General features: G+C 36.8%; 1 protein-coding gene across 9 annotated transcripts in view; it reads left to right on the forward strand.

The window, feature by feature from the left end:
• LOC128687900 (calcium uptake protein 1 homolog, mitochondrial) overlaps nucleotides 1-17,525 on the forward strand; it is a 116,597-nt gene extending 99,072 nt beyond the window's left edge. For all 9 annotated transcript variants that reach the window (XM_070083559.1, XM_070083561.1, XM_053775479.2 and 6 more), the window contains 5 exons: nucleotides 2,668-2,784; nucleotides 3,175-3,306; nucleotides 4,104-4,227; nucleotides 10,407-10,496; nucleotides 15,417-17,525. In XM_070083559.1, the coding sequence (XP_069939660.1) occupies nucleotides 2,668-2,784; nucleotides 3,175-3,306; nucleotides 4,104-4,227; nucleotides 10,407-10,496; nucleotides 15,417-15,571 (618 nt within the window). In that variant the 3' untranslated portion in view covers nucleotides 15,572-17,525. The remainder of the gene's footprint in view (nucleotides 1-2,667; nucleotides 2,785-3,174; nucleotides 3,307-4,103; nucleotides 4,228-10,406; nucleotides 10,497-15,416) is intronic.
• The last annotated feature ends 299 nt before the right edge of the window (nucleotides 17,526-17,824 follow it).

The following is a 17,824-nucleotide window of genomic DNA, read 5'->3' on the forward strand; positions in this document are numbered from 1 at the left end:
ACTTATTTTTGTGACATGTTGCAAGTATATGGAATAGGTAGTAAGTTACTAAATGCTGTAAAGAGTTTTTATGAGGATAGTGAGGCTCAGGTTAGGGTGTGTAGAAGAGAGGGAGATTATTTCCCAGTAAAAGTAGGTCTTAGACAGGGATGTGTAATGTCACCATGGTTGTTTAACCCTTTCAGGGTTCGTGCCGTAGTTCTACGGCTTTGAGTTGAGGGGCCAAACCGTAGATCTACGCCATGAGCTTAGCTCACTCTGATAAGCTGTGAGTGGTAAATTTGGGCCTTAATATGAGAGAATACATCTATGTGGTATGTGTGCACCACATAAAACAAATCTTGCAGCACACAGTACATAATGAGAGAAAAAGCTGAGACCGTAATTTTTTATTAAAACAGCGACTTTACAGTGTTTTTTCGTATGTTTTTTTTTATAGTTGTATTTGCAATTTCTTGATCTCTTTTGATAGAATGGAAGATATATTACAGAAATAGAGATGATTTTGATTGGTTTTAGTACTGGAAATGGCTCGAAACTGAGCTCAAAGTAGCGGAAATGTTAAATTTTTGCTGATGTTCAAGAGTAGACAAATGACCTTACACGTCTAATAAATGCCAGCTGGTGGGTCTGATATATGTTCAAAAATGTGGTGATATTATTTATACAATTATTACAATATTGCATAACAATAAATCTTCTATTTTTTGGTTTGAATAAAAATTCATTATGTGAATAAAAAATAAAAATGGAATTTATTTGTAAAACCTGAAAATGTAACTAATGAACAGAGTAAATGTTAGTTTAGTACCAGGAATGCCTGCATTGTTTATTCTGGACCCTATTTTGAAATTGGAATATTTTGAACTTTGTGTTAAATTGGCCAAATTACCAATTTCCGATCACTTTATTTTGTAGTTGAAACAGTTGACTTGGCGATTTCTTGTGCTCAATCGATAGAATAGAAGTAATACTAGTGAAATAGCTAAGAATTTGGTCGGCTGGAATAATGTAATTGGCCTAAAATGGGAGTCAAAATTGGCAAAATTGCCGATGCATAAATATCGCTGACACATCAAAATTCGTGAGAGCATAATTTCGTCAGTTTTCCATCAAATTTCATACTTTTTGTTTTATTACCTTCAGAAAAAGATTCTCTACCATTTCATCAGAAAAAATAACAAAAATTTTTTTTGAAAATTCTTGGACCCTGGTGCACACATTGAAATTTGGCCTCTGGACCCTGGAAGGGTTAATATATTTATAGATGGGGTTGTAAAAGAAGTAAATGCTAGGGTGTTGGGGAGAGGCGTGGGATTAAATTATGGGGTATCAAATACAAAATGGGAGTTGACACAGTTACTTTTTGCTGATAATACTGTGCTTATGGGTGATTCTAAAGAAAAGTTGCAAAAGTTAGTGGAGAAGTTTGGGAGGGTGTGTAAAGGTAGAAAGTTGAAAGTGAGCATAGATAAGTAAGGTGATGAAGGTATCAAATGATTTAGATAAAAATTGGATAACATATTGGAGAGAAGGAGTATGGAAGAAGTGAATGTTTTCAGATATTTGGGAGTTGATGTGTCAGCAGATGGGTTTATGAAAGATGAGGTTAACCATAGAACTGATGAGGGAAAAAGGTGAGTGGTGCGTTGAGGTATATGTGGAGTCAAAAAACGTTATCAGTGGAGGCAAACAAGGAAATGTATGAAAGTATAGTGATACCAACACTGTTATATGGGTGTGAAGCTTGGGTTTTAAATGCTGCAGTGAGGAGGCAGTTGGAAGCAGTAGAAATGTCCTGTCTAAGAGCAATGTGTGATGTAAATATTATGCAGAGAATTCAAAGTGTGGAAATTAGGAGGTGTGGAGGTAAAAATATTAGTCAGAGGGCTGAAGAGGGGTTATTGAGGTGGTTTGGTCATATAGAGAGAATGGATCAAGGTAGAATGACATGGAGAGCGTATAAATCTGTAGGGGAAGGAAAGTGGGGTAGGGGTCATCCTTGAAAAAGGTTGGAGGGAGGGGGTAAAGGAGGTTTTGTGGGCGAGGGGCTTGGACTTCCAGCAAGCGTGCACAAGTGTGTTAGATAGGAGTGAATGGAGACAAATGGTTTTTGGGACATGAGCAGTTGGAGTGTGAGCAGGGTAATATTTAGTGAAGGGATTCAGGGAAACCGGTTATTTTTATATAGCTGGACTTGAGTTCTGGAAATGGGAAGTACAATGACTGCACTTTAAAGGACGGGTTTGGGATATTGGCAGTTTGGAGGGATGTATAATAGGACGGTATATATATAATTGGGGCCCTGATATTGTATTTTGTATGGAGTTTATTATATTTCAGGTCACTTTTTATATTGTATCTTTATATATGCTTCTAAGCTGTTGTATCTGGGCACCTCTGAAAAATAGTAATTATGTATGAGTGAGGTGAAAGTGTTGAATGATGAAAGTATTTTTGTTTTGGGGATTTTCTCTTTTTGGGTCACCCTGCCTAGGTGGGATATGGCTGCTTTGTTGAAAAAAAAAAAAATTAAGTTTCACAGGATAGTATTGTATTACAAAAACTCATTACTCAGCTGTGCTACTAGGGTTAACAAAGTAAGATAAAAAAAAAAGTACATACAATTTATTTGCATTTTCACCTGATTATATTATTCAATTTCAGGGTGTTAATTCTGCTCTCAGCACCTACTTCTTTGGCCAGACATTAAGAGAAAAATTAACCATCGAGAAATTCTTGTTCTTTCAGCAGCAGTTACAACAAGAAATTCTCAGTCTAGAGGTGAGCAGGCTATGATTTATGTTGCATCTTTGAGCTGTCAGTCTTTTGTATGTCAGTATTTGCAAAAACATTATATTTGAGCATTATAATTTTCAGAATGAAAAGTAAAGTTTATTATTGGTCATGCTAGGCATTGGAAGACCATGAACACAATAACATGACAGGATGCTTTGTTAAGCCAGCTTGACAAAGCTCCTGGAGAGTGAAATGTTGCCACAATATAATGTCACATTAGTTGCACTTGTGTCCTTTTACCTAACACGTCAGTAATTCTACCAACATTAATACAGTGTGACAGGACTTTGAAAGGTAGTCAGTAAAAGCATTGTACATTTTTGTTAATTAAAATTGTGTGAGATTGAAATGAGATTTTATATTCTTCCTTCTCAGTTTCGTCGCAAGGGTCCAAATGAAGATGGCTTGATATCAGAGGCAGACTTTGCTGAATTGTTGTTAGCATATGGTGGGTATCCACCAAATAAGAAGGCAAGAATGCTCAAAAGAGTCAAGAAAGCATTCAAGGTACAATAAAAGATTTTTATATTTCAAATTTATAGAGACAAGTGGCAAATGGTTTGACCACATTTTCCAAAGATATTTGTGTAAAATCTGAGATTGAACCTGGGTCCTTTTGATTGTGAGCCGAGCACTTCACTACTTAGCCACCTTTCTGAACAATAGATATAAACTCTGAGGAGGGGACACCACAAGCAAAGCTTTGCTTTTAGAGTTAAAAATCTGCATTTTAAAGTAAGTACCAATAATTACATACACAGTGTGTTTGCAAATATTCATGAATATTTTTAATTACCAAAACTATTATCCAGAGGGCTGAGGAGGGGTTGTTGAGGTGGTTTGGACATGTAGAGAGGATGGAATGAAATAGAATGACTTGGAAAGCGTATAAATCTGTAGTGGAGAGAAGGCGGGGTAGGGGTCGACTTAGGAAAGGTTGGAGGGAGGTGGTAAAGGAGGTTTTGTCTGCAAGGGGCTTGGACTTCCAGCATGCGTGAGCGTGTTGATAGGAACGATTGGAAACAAATGGTTTTTAGGACTTGACATGCTGTTGGAGTGTAAGCAACACAACATTTATGAAGGAATTCAGGGAAATCGGCAGTCTAGACTTGATCCTGGAGATGGGAAGCACAGTGCTTGCACTCTGAAGGAGGGGTGTTAATGTTGCAGTTTTATAATTGTAGTGTAAGCACGCCTCTGGTAAGACAGTGATTTAATGAATGATGGTGAAAGTTTTTATTTTTCGGACCACCCTGCCTTGGTGGGAAACAGTTGATGTGTTAATAAAAAAAAATTAATTTCAGGGTGAAACTTCTCAAGGCATTAGCCGAGATGACTACTTGAAGTTTTTTCATTTTCTGAATAACATCAATGATGTGGACACAGCCTTGACTTTCTACCACATTGCTGGTGCTTCTATTGATCCAGGTAGACATGTGATTGCTTGTTTATTTATCCATTTATATAAATATGCCATTATATATGCTGAATTCATTTTGAAGGAGTAACCATGTGTAAAATCTTCATTAACCTTCTCACTCTGTCACATAGATCTATGTCAGTGGGATCAGTGTTGTTCATGTACTGTAGATCTATGCATTATTAGTAGCATTGTCAAATTTCCTGTGAGTGGCAAATTTTCACCTAGATATGAGAATGGGTCATGCCCTATACACTGTATGATGGGAACAACTAACATCTGACCTTGTGTTTATGTTAAAATATTTACTGTGGGCAGTTTTCTAGGGTGGCTTTCATGGTTTTATTGGCTATTTCATGGTGTCATTAGAAAGACTGGAAGACACATTAGTGAAAGGGAGAATATTTTGGTCGGATTCAGACCAGAAGTGGCCTGAAATAGGCTTAAAGTGTTGGAAATGGTTGATTTTTGGCAATTTCCTGGTGAAGGGTAGGGGAATTGCCAGGTCTGTATAATGGGTTTTACTAGGTCTGCTTCAGTTATTGGGATGGTCTGAATCATGAACAAGCATTCTTGGTGTGGTTTTTATCTGAGAAATAGGGAAAAAACTTCAAATTTTTGTGACAATGGATTCAAAATGGAGGGCTAGTAGGAGGGGTCTCAGGACATGATTAACCTCTTCACTATCGGAAACCCCGAAATTAAATGCTGGTGGAGAATCTTTCTAAAGGTACTGACACAAAAAATGAGAAATTTGATGAAAAATGTATGGAATTAACCCTTTCAGGGTCTGTGCTGTACTTGTACGGCTTGAGAGCGAAGGTCGGTGCTGTACTTGTATGTGTAAATTCTAGTGCCTTTAAATCGAGTGGAAGAAAGCTGGTAGGCCTACATATGAAAGAATGGGTCTGCGTGGTCAGTGTACGCAGTATAAAAAAAATCCTGCAGCACGCAGTGCATAATGAGAAAAAAAAACTCCATGTTTTTGGTTTAAAACAGCAACTTTGCAGTGTATTTTCTTATGGTATTTATGGTTGTATTCTCGTTTTCTTGGTCTCATTTGATAAAATGGAACATATATAGCGGAAGTGCTTGATTTTTGCCAATGTTCAAGAGTAAACAAATCACGCCAAGCGTCCGATACACATCAACTGGAGAATCTAATATTCTTTCACAAGTGCGCTGATATTATTTATACCATTTTTACAATAATGCAGTAGTCTACATAACAGTAAATCTTCTGTTTTTTGTGAGAATATAAATTCAAAAAGGAAAGCAAGAGTAATATAAGAGGGGCCTGGGAATGTGACTAATGGACAGAGAAAATGTTATTTTAGTGCCAGGAATGTCTGTCTTGTTTATTTTGGACCCTATTTTGAAATTGGCATCTTTTGAAATCTGTGAAATTGGCCAAATTGCCAATTTTTGACCACTTCATTGGGTAGTTGAAATCAGTAAATGGGCAGTTTCTTGTACTCATTCGATAGAACAGATGGAGCTCTAGCAAAATAGCTATGATTTTAGTTGACTGGAACATTGGAATTGGCTGAAAATAGGTCTCAAAATGGGCAAAATCGCTGATATGTAAATATCGTTGAGACCACTAACTTCGCGAGAGCATAATTCTGTAAGTTTTCCATCAAATTTCATACTTTTAGTGTCATTACCATTGGGAAAAGATTCTCTATCATTTCATGAGATATATACAGTGGACCCCCGCTTAACGATCACCTCCCAATGCGACCAATTATGTAAGTGTATTTATGTAAGTGCATTTGTATGTGTATGTTTGGGGGTCTGAAATGGACTAACCTACTTCACAATATTCCTTATGGGAACAAATTCGGTCAGTACTGGCACCTGAACATACTTCTGGAATGAAAAAATATCGTTAACCGGGGGTCCACTGTATATATTTTTTTTTTTTTTTTTTTTTTTAATTTTTTGACCCTGAGAGCAAGTTCAGGATCGGGGGTCTCGACCCTGAAAGGGTTAAGCAGGCGCAAAGTTAGCAGTTTGGGCGCAACTTATGCACTGGTGATTTCACCCACTGAGTGTTTTAAGCCATTTTCATTGATCAGTTTGAACAAATTCTTAGCTATTTTGCTTGTTTGCTTTCCCTTCTGTTGATTGTGCACAAAAACTAGCCATTCAGGAAGCAGAACTCCCCAATAAAGTGCACAGTCAGTAATTTGGCAAATTCACACAAAATTAAAAAAACACTGTAGACATTCCAGGCACTAAAGTGACATTTCTTCTGTTCATTAATCACATCCTCAGGTCTTCCCTTTACTACTCTTGCCCTCCATTTTGAAATCATCATCATACAAAAAAATTGATGAGTTACTCTTATTTCTCACATGATATAACCAGAAATGATTGGTTTACAGCATCCCAATAATTGTCTCAGACCTAGTAAAAACCCATAAAACAGACTGGGGAGCAGGGTGTAGGGGGCATTACCTGTTATCAGGAAAATTGTCAAAAGTTTAGTATTTCTGCTATGTTGAGCCTAATTTCAAGCTACAATGCTTCCAGTCCTAAAACCAAAATCATCTCTATTTCAGTAGTATGTGTTCCATTCTGTGTCATAAGAGGCAGCTAACATGACATGAGCAAGGGGCTAGTAACCCCTTCTCCTGTATACATTACCAAAGTTAAAAAGAGAAACTTTTGTTTTTCTTTTTGGGCCACCCTGCTTCAGTGAGATACGACCAGTACATTGACAGAAAGAACAAAAGTGTTCCATTCTATCAAATGATATAAAGAAACGGGTAATAAAACCATGAAAATAATCTAGAAAACATCTCGAAGCTGCTATTTTAAACTAAACACAAAGTCAAAGGTTTGCCTTTCCCATCATTTACTGTGGGGCAGGAATTTTTTTTTATACCATGCACACTCACCACACAGATGCAGTCTTTCATGTCTTGGCTAAAATTCACCATTCACAGTTTATCTGAGGGAGCTGAATTCTCTCAAACAATCAGTGGATAGTACAGAAAGCATAAATTTTTAGATTTTGTTTTTAGGCCAATTGCAGAATTACAACTAGTCCATTTCCCAGCTATTCCACTAGCATGCCTTCTGCCAAACTTAAAAGGGGTAGACCTGCTTTTTAGTGAATTAAATAGGTCTGTCCCTTTAAGTTTGGCAGAGGGCATACTAGTGGAATAGCTGGGAAATGGGATAGTTTGAGTGCTGCAATTGGCCTAAAATAGGTCTCAAAGTGGGCAGAATTGCTGTTGCATTAAGTTTCTCTTACCATTTTAGAAGATAAAATTATTTTATAATTTTAAAAAATAGTGATACAAAAGGGGCTTTCAATATGGGAGGGTATCGACAGTACAAAGGTTAAACATTTAAATCATGGTTTGTATTATATTCATACCCTAGGTCACAGATTTTGTAGCAATCTTGCTATGGTGAACTGATCACTTTAACCCTCTAACTGTCCTAAATAAGATCTACGGTTACGCGTGTAGCGCTCCGCCCTTGATTTTCTCCATAAGACAGAATAACAAAAAATGTAGATCTAAGTTCAGAGCACTACACGAGCAAATGTAGATCTATGTTTGGACAATTTAAAGGTTAAAAGGGGATGACATGGACCCATAAAAAATATGGAGTGAATGATGAAAGTATCTTCTTTTTCGGGTCACCCTGCCTTAGTAGGAAACAGCTGATTTGTTAATAAAAAAAATTAACATTATCTGTAAGATGAACTCGTAGCTGAAGTACCAACTTCTTGTCACTGTATTTGTAGGATGATAGAGAGGAATAGCAAGTGCGAGTGTACTGTAGTGTTTTTGGTGTCCACTTTAGGTCCAAGTCACCTTCACGAGACCCATGAAGCTGTCTTAGCACCTGAGTCATTTAATCACTATTTAAGTTATGCTATTATTGCATTCCTATGTCTTCTGTACTGTTGTATTTACTAGGATGTAATTTTTCAATAGTTGTGTAATTGCAGAACAAATGAGCATGTGTAAATGCAAATTGTGAAGACAAATATATTATGGACCTTTTGGTAATTCCCCAGTCTTAGTTGATTTTTTTTTTTTTTTTTTTTTTTTTATCACACTGGCCGATTCCCACCAAGGCAGGGTGGCCCGAAAAAAGAAAAACTTTCACCATCATTCACTCCATCACTGTCTTGCCAGAAGGGTGCTTTACACTACAGTTTTTAAACTGCAACATTAACACCCCTCCTTCAGAGTGCAGGCACTGTACTTCCCATCTCCAGGACTCAAGTCCGGCCTGCCGGTTTCCCTGAACCCCTTCATAAATGTTACTTTGCTCACACTCCAACAGCACATCAAGTATTAAAAACCATTTGTCTCCATTCACTCCTATCAAACACGCTCATGCATACCTGCTGGAAGTCCAAGCCCCTCGCACACAAAACCTCCTTTACCCCCTCTCTCCAACCTTTCCTAGGCCGACCCCTACCCCGCCTTCCTTCCACTACAGACTGATACACTCTTGAAGTCATTCTGTTTTGCTCCATTCTCTCTACATGTCCGAACCAACTCAACAACCCTTCCTCAGCCCTCTGGACAACAGTTTTGGTGATCCCGCACCTCCTCCTAACTTCCAAACTACGAATTCTCTGCATTATATTCACACCACACATTGCCCTCAGACATGACATCTCCACTGCCTCCAGCCTTCTCCTCGCTGCAACATTCATCACCCATGCTTCACACCCATATAAGAGCGTTGGTAAAACTATACTCTCATACATTCCCCTCTTTGCCTCCAAGGACAAAGTTCTTTGTCTCCACAGACTCCTAAGTGCACCACTCACTCTTTTTCCCTCATCAATTCTATGATTCACCTCATCTTTCATAGACCCATCCGCTGACACGTCCACTCCCAAATATCTGAATACATTCACCTCCTCCATACTCTCTCCCTCGAATCTGATATTCAATCTTTCATCACCTAATCTTTTTGTTATCCTCATAACCTTACTCTTTCCTGTATTCACCTTTAATTTTCTTCTTTTGCACACCCTACCAAATTCATCCACCAATCTCTGCAATTTCTCTTCAGAATCTCCCAAGAGCACAGTGTCATCAGCAAAGAGCAGCTGTGACAACTCCCACTTTGTGTGTGATTCTTTATCTTTTAACTCCACGCCTCTTGTCAAGACCCTCGCATTTACTTCTCTTACAACCCCATCTATAAATATATTAAACAACCACGGTGACATCACACATCCTTGTCTAAGGCCTACTTTTACTGGGAAATAATTTCCCTCTTTCCTACATACTCTAACTTGAGCCTCACTATCCTCGTAAAAACTCTTCACTGCTTTCAGTAACCTACCTCCTACACCATACACTTGCAACATCTGCCACATTGCCCCCCAATCCACCCTGTCATACGCCTTTTCCAAATCCATAAATGCCACAAAGACCTCTTTAGCCTTATCTAAATACTGTTCACTTATATGTTTCACTGTAAACACCTGGTCCACACACCCCCTACCTTTCCTAAAGCCTCCTTGTTCATCTGCTATCCTATTCTCCGTCTTACTCTTAATTCTTTCAATAATAACTCTACCATACACTTTACCAGGTATACTCAGCAGACTTATCCCCCTATAATTTTTGCACTCTCTTTTATCCTCTTTGCCTTTATACAAAGGAACTATGCATGCTCTCTGCCAATCCCTAGGTACCTTACCCTCTTCCATACATTTATTAAATAATTGCACCAACCACTCCAAAACTATATCCCCACCTGCTTTTAACATTTCTATCTTTATCCCATCAATCCCGGCTGCCTTACCCCCTTTCATTTTACCTACTGCCTCACGAACTTCCCCCACACTCACAACTGGCTCTTCCTCACTCCTACAAGATGTTATTCCTCCTTGCCCTTAGTTGATATAGGTAAATATTATTATGGGTCATATTAATAACTTATCAAAAGAGAGCAACACATGCTTTCATTTTACTTTCTCTAATATAGAATAGCAACTATTATCATGCACATGCATGACAGTTCCATCATACTTTTTAGTAATAACCATTTCTCACCACCATATGTGTTTTTCAGCAGCAAATGGTGATTACAGTATATAATTACAATAATATAAGGTGTAATCAACAGAGAAAAATTACATATGAAAAAGTTCTTTTCAGTACTGTAGTAGTTAATGTAAATAATTTTTCAGCAACCCTGAAGCATGTGGCCAAGACTGTTGCACATGTTGAGCTTTCGGACCATGTTGTCAACGTTGTCTTCACACTCTTTGATGATAACAGTAAGTATACTTAATGATGAAATAAGAAATTGAAGGAAAAGTGTATTTATATGGAAATATATTTCTGTATTACATTCACTCTACACATATAGGATTTAAAGACATTTGTAGTGTCACCTTTTAAGCAGTTTGTTTCAATTTTTTTTTTTTTTTAACAAGTCGGCCGTCTCCCACCGAGGCAGGGTGACCCAAAAAGAAAGAAAATCCCCCAAAAAGAAAATACTTTCATCATCATTCAACACTTTCACCTCACTCACACATAATCACTGTTTTTGCACAGGTGCTCAGAATACAACAGTTTAGAAGTATATATGTATAAAGATACACAACATATCCCCCCAAACTGCCAATATCCCAAAACCCCTCCTTTAAAGTGCAGGCATTGTACTTCCCATTTCCAGGACTCGAGTCCAGCTATATAAAATAACCGGTGGCTCCTTCAACCCGGCCAGCACGTCTTTCTAAAATTCTTGTAAATTTTAGAAATATATATCAAAAATTAATTTTGAATAAAAATTTCATGTAATTACATGTAGTTGCAAAATTTGCCACCAGGGCTACATGGCTTCAAAGTACTGTTATATAGCACATTGTATAGGTATTAATTCTGTACATGTATGTACCAAATCTGAAACACTTAAACAGTTATTATTAACCCTTTGTGGGTGGGTGCTGTAGGGCTGGGGCTTTAAAGTGTGGGTCGGTGCCATAGTTTTGTGTGATAAGCTCAGCTCACTCAGATAAGCTGTATGTGGTAAATTTTGGCCTAGATATGAGAGAATGGGTCTATGTGGTGAGTGTGCACCATATAAAAAAAAAGTCCTGTCTCATGCAGTGCATGATGGGAAAAAAACTGCAACCGTGTTTTTGGTTTAAAACCGATTTTGACCGATTTTACGGTGTATTTTTGTATGTTTTTTTGCTTATATTCTGGTTTTTTATATCTCATTTGATAGAATAGAAAATATATTACAGAAATAGAGATGATTTTGATTGGTTTCAGGACTGAAAGTAACTTGAAATTGAGCTCAAATTAGCAGAAATGTTTGATTTTTGCTGATATTCCAGAGTACATAAATTACATCACTCATCCAACATGCATCCAACTAGTCAGTTTAATATGCAATTAGGAATGCTTTGACATTATTGATACAATTATTACAATGCAGTAGTCTACATAAATTCAAAATGGAAAGCAAGTGTAATATAAGAAGGGCCTGGAGATGTAACTAATGAACAGAGAAAATGTTATTTTAGTGCCAGAAATGTCTGCATTGTTTATTCTGGACCCTATTTTGAAATTGGCATTTCTTGAATTTTGTATGAAATTGGCCAAATTACAATTTCTGACCACGTATTGGATTAGTTTAAAAAGTTGAATGGTCAATTTCTTGTACTCAGTCAATAGAATGGAAGATATATTAGTGAAATAGCTAAGAATTTGGTCAACTGGAACAATGGAATTGGCCTAAAATCAAACTCAGAGCGGATGAAATCGTCAATATCTAAATACAGTAGACCCTTGGGTAACGATAGCGATAAAATCGGATACCGATGCGTTTTTGCATAAAAATATTGGATAGGCCAACGATGAAAAATTCAGTTTAGGACATTCGTCCCGAACGTGTAAGCGTGGCCTCAGCCCATGTACAAAATGTGTGCCATTGTTTACAAGACAGGGAGGATGATTCCACACATACATGCGATATATTTTGTATTATTCCATTGTTTTTAGTGCTTGTAACTGCTAAATAAGCCACCATGGGCCCAAAGAAAGTTTCTAGTGCCAGCCCTGTGATAAAGAAGGAAATAAACACAATAAAATTCAAGAAAAAACTTAATAGCAAAGTACCAAAGTGGAGGAGGAAGAGAGAGGGGTGAATGTGCCTTCTGCAGTGATTCTACAATATGTACGATACTAAAGAAGCAGGTATCAATAAAGGCTACAGTGCCAGTCAGAGATAAAGTGTAGAATTAACAGTGTAGCAAGTAAGTTAAGCGAGTAAGCGATAGAAAAGACACGAAAGTAACTCTCCAATGTTATTGTATGTGTATCGCGCTGCTGAACACAAGCCGGCCTGCTATGTACCTTCCACCACTCTAAATCACTGCCAGCATCTCCTACATCAAACTAACTAAACTAACATCTCCTCCAAGGTAAGTGTAAATATAAAAGGACCCCAGTGGAAATGCATAAGTTACTCTGACTTTTTTGGGTTATTCTAAGTACTTTACAAATATGCAGCTATGTATGATAATCTATGTATATAACTGTATTTGTGTATACCTGAATAAACTTACTTATTTATAAATTAAAATGTAAATATTTCTTATTTATAAATTACATTCATATATTGTTTGTGGATAGTGGTGGTGGCAGTAGCCTCCACCGCCAGTGGCCATTATAAACCCAACAACAACACTTCCATCACTTATCCTCACATACATTATGACATATTTTATTCATTCTAGAGTATATATCATGTTTCTATGTTATTAATATTTTTTATTATGTCATATTAGATGAATTGTGATAGATAAATAAGCTGTAGAGATGATATTAGCGTCGTATTGAAGAATAATAAACTCGCCTTCCTCTTGCCTGCTACACTCCCTGCATGTCTGCTACACTCCCAGCATGCCTGCTACACTCCCAGCATGCCTGCTACACTCCCAGCATGCCTGCTACACTCCCAGCATGCCTGCTACACTCCCAGCATGCCTGCTACACTCCCAGCATGCCTGCTACACTCCTGCATGCCTGCTACACTCCCAGCATGCCTGCTACACTCCCAGCATGCCTGCTACACTCCCAGCATGCTTGCTACTCTCCCAACATACCTGCTACACTCCCTGCATGCCTACTACACTCCCTGCATATTCGCTGCACTCAATCAAACTAACTACATAATTAAACTAACATCTCCTCCAAGGTAAGTGCAATTATTTCTTATTTATAAATTAAAATGTAAATAGTATTTATTTATAAATTACGTTCATATATTGTTTGTGGATAGTGGTGGTGGCAGAATCCTCCACCACTAGTGGCCATTATAAACCGAACAACAACACTTCCATCACTTATCCTCACATACATTATGACATATTTTATTCATTCTAGAGTATATATCATGTTTCTGTGTTATTAATATTGTTTATTATGTCATATTAGATGAATTATGATAGATAAATAAGGCGTAGAGTTGATAATAGCGTCATATTGAAGTACTATTCTGTCAAGCCTCCTGACAGCAGGAACGGATTAATTGGATTTCCATTATTTCTTATGGGGAAAATTAATTTGGCTAACGATAAAATCGGTTATGGACAAGCTCTCTGGAACGGATTAAAATAGTTACCCGACGGTCCACTGTATTGCTGAAAGCAAAATTCATGAGAGCATAATTTTGTCAGTTTTCCATCAAATTTTGTATTTTTTTTTTTATTACTTTCAGAAAAAAAAAATCTCTACCATTTCAAAAGAAAAAAAATAATTGTGAGAGTGTGATGTATCTGTATATATATCTTTTCTTCTTTCAACAAACTGGCCATATCCCACCAAGGCAGGGTGGCCCAAAAAGAACAAAAGTTTCTTTTTAACTTTAGTAATGTATACAGGAGAACGGATTACTAGCCCCTTGCTCCCGGCATTTTAGTTGCCTCTTACGACACGCATGACTTATGGAGGAAGAATTCTGTTCCACTTCCTCATGGTGGGAGACGGCCGACTTGTTGAAAAAAAAAAAAAAAAAATATTTTTTTTGTTTAACAAGTTGGCCATCTCTCACTGAGGCAGGGTGCCCCAAAAAGAAAGACAATTCCCCCCCCCCCCCCCCCCCCCCCAAAAAAAAACTTTCATCATCATTCAACATTTTCACCTCACTCATACATAATCACTGTTTTTGCAGAGGTGCTCAGAACACAACAGTTTAGAAGCATATACAGTGGACCCCCGGTTAACGATATTTTTTCACTCCAGAAGTATGTTCAGGTGCCAGTACTGACCGAATTTGTTCCCATAAGGAATATTGTGAAGTAGATTAGTCCATTTCAGACCCCCAAACATACACGTACAAACGCACTTACATAAATACACTTACATAATTGGTCACATTCGGAGGTGATCGTTATGCGGGGGTCCACTGTACTTATAAAGATACACAACATATCCTTCCAAACTGCCAATATCATCTGCCAGTGCTGGATGTATCAGACCCTGAGAGCAAATTTGAGAGCAGGGGTTGTGACCCTGAAAGTTTTAAATCATGGGTCTGGATAGTGAAAGGATTAAAATACTACCCTATCAATTAAAAGATTTGCATTTTTAGGAGGGGTTTGGGATTTTGGCAGTTTGGAGGGATATGTTGTGTATCTTTATACGTATCTACACCTACCATCCGACTTACGACCACTCGACTGACGACCACTCGACTTACGACCATGTTTTTTATGCCAAATTTCTGGGAAATAAACGACTATTTGTGTTGTACACAGTGTTTATCCTAAACCTTACAGTATAAAATACAGTACTAACAGCATAAAAAGTAAAGTAAAACATGAAACACCAAAATAAAACTTTATTTTAAAGTCATTACAAAAATGTTTTGTTGATATTCAGTAGTAAAGTTTGACTTACGACCGGTTTCTCGGAACCGAACTCGGTCGTAAGTCGGATGGTAGGTACTTCTAAACTGTTGTGTTCTGGGTACCTCTGCAAAAACAGTGATTATGTATATGTGTGAGGTTAAAGTGTTGAATGATGATGAAAGTATTTTCTTTATGGGGATTTTCTTTCTTTTTGGGTCACCCTGCCTCGGTGGGAGATGGCCAACTTGTTAAGAATAAAATACAACTTTTTTTTTATCAGATTTTTCTGCACTTGTTTTCTAATACATTTTATTTTTATATCAATCCACACAGATGATGGTCAGCTCAGCAACCGGGAGTTTGTTGCTGTGATGAAAAACAGATTGCAACGTGGCTTAGAAAAGCCTAAAGACACAGGATTTGTGAAACTTATCGTATCCATGTTTAAATGTGCTGGAGAGACAAAACCTGTACTTTTGGATATATGAGGAAAGGTTCGTGTGCGAGATGCAGATTTGAAAGAGGCAGAGAAGAGACACTGTGAAGGGTGTAATTGCAGAGGCAAAGAAAAAAATGGTAATAAAGGAACAAATTCAGGAGACAAGAAAGAATAATCTTACTGTTATATGTAAGAAAGTACAATATTAATTGTACAGTATTCACAATAAATGCTAAACTTGTACAAGTATTTCAACAAGCTGTATATTTATGTCAACGCTATATGACTCTTGTGGGTTTAGCGCTTAGTTTTGATTATTATAATACAGCCTCTCCTCACTTAACGTCGCTAAGTGAAATGGTAGCGAGTTTGTGTTAGTCATCTTTGATATTGTTTTAATGTCACCTTTGCACCATTTATAACATTTCTGGTATATTCTTAAACGTTTATATGGTAGTGTACTATATATCGTAATAAACAGAATAGAGGAAATCGGTTCTAATATACATTATTCAGGTATGCATACTGGTCAGAGAGCCTGTCGTAAGTCCGAAGTGTCGGTAAACAAGTATGTCGCTAAGTGAAGAGAGGCTGTAATGTATATTTATGTGCTAGTGAGGTGGTAATGTTATTCATTATATAGTCAGAACTTTAAAGTGGTGTGTGAAAAACAGTTCCTATAAACAGTGTGCAAGTCACTGTATAAGAAGAAAATGTGTATGTTGCTCTCTTGAAAGGATATGGATAAATAATTGTTTCAGATTTACCCAAAGACTATACATTCTTCTTCAGAAATACAAATGGTGAATGGAGTACATTTTGTCATGGGAGAAAGTTTAGCAGAAATGGTAATTAAGTTTATTTGTATTGCATCATAGCTTCTTATCTCATTGATATGGAAAAAATCTAAGATAGACATCATATACTTTACTTGAAAAACATGAAATTTAGCATAGTATTTATTTGACTGTGGATGGTGGGTGAGAATGACCAATTTTTTTTTTTTTTTTTTATAGCAGTTGTGTATTTTTCTTATACTATTAGTTTTTGCATCTTTACAGTATTATTATATTAAAAACAAGTTTCAAATTTTTTGTAAAATTTATTTAGGTATTTTCACAAGACATTGGTAATTGTAATTTACATGGTATCATTAGCAACTGATTTTTATCGTCATATTATCAGCATTAGCTATTCATTCTTTTGGAAAAACAAATTGCCTATGAAAACATTTCATTTTAAAAATAAGACTACCCTTTCAGTAATCTTTTACATCATCATCTTTCAACAAACCGGCCGTATCCCACTGAGGTAGGGTGGCCCAAAAAGAAAAACAGAAGTTTTTCTTTTTAAATTTAGTAATTTATACAGGAGAAGGGGTTACTAGCCCCTTGCTCCCGGCATTTTAGTCGCCTCTTACAACATGCATGGCTTACGGAGGAAGAATTCTGTTCCACTTCCTCATGGAGAATCTTTTACATATTATTCCTTAAGTATTTACAAAAAAAGCTTTAATATTTTGTGTACTGGTTTATCTTTTCTCGTTACTTTTACCTTACCTTTTCTTGCTTTCTGTACCTCCTGCATGTTTGATACAGTAGTTCTTGTTATAATGACATGTTTTTATTTCATAATGCAGTTAGTATTTCACTTATTGATGAAACAAATATTAATAGCTGTAGTATGTATTCAAAAAAAAAATACTGCATGCTCATTGTCAATTAAGGTTGTTAAGATTATATTTAGCTGAAGCAATCAGAAATAGAAAATAAATTTTGTACAAACATGATAAGGTTAATGGTACCCTAAACAGTAATTTTTAAATATTTATAGAGTGCAGTATAGGTTGACAGTAGTAATTTTCATAAGTTTTAGCGATACATATTATTATGCAACTTTAATAAGTGGTACATCACGCAACAACAAACTTAACTTTTATAATATTGGATTTATGAAATAAGATGTCAACTAAAATATTCATTAAAATAAAATTTAATATACTTTTCATAGTTTTTCTTGTTCTTTATTTCACAATGTCTGTCAGATGGAACCAAGTCAGTGTGGATTTTTGGGAGAGGAAAGGAATTAGCAACTTGGCAAATAATACTCAGAATCATTTGATTTTGACTAAGATTTGATTTAACATAACATAAGAAAGAAGGAACACTGCAATAGACCTACTGGCCCATGCAAGGCAGGTCACATCCACTGAAGGAAGGAGCATGCCATCAAACCTAGTAGCACAAGCTAATCAGGTTCAACTCACACCCACCCACACCCACTCATGTATTTATCTAACCTA

This window comes from Cherax quadricarinatus, chromosome 10 (assembly GCF_038502225.1).
Source record: "Cherax quadricarinatus isolate ZL_2023a chromosome 10, ASM3850222v1, whole genome shotgun sequence".
Classification (NCBI taxonomy): Eukaryota; Metazoa; Arthropoda; class Malacostraca; order Decapoda; family Parastacidae; genus Cherax; species Cherax quadricarinatus.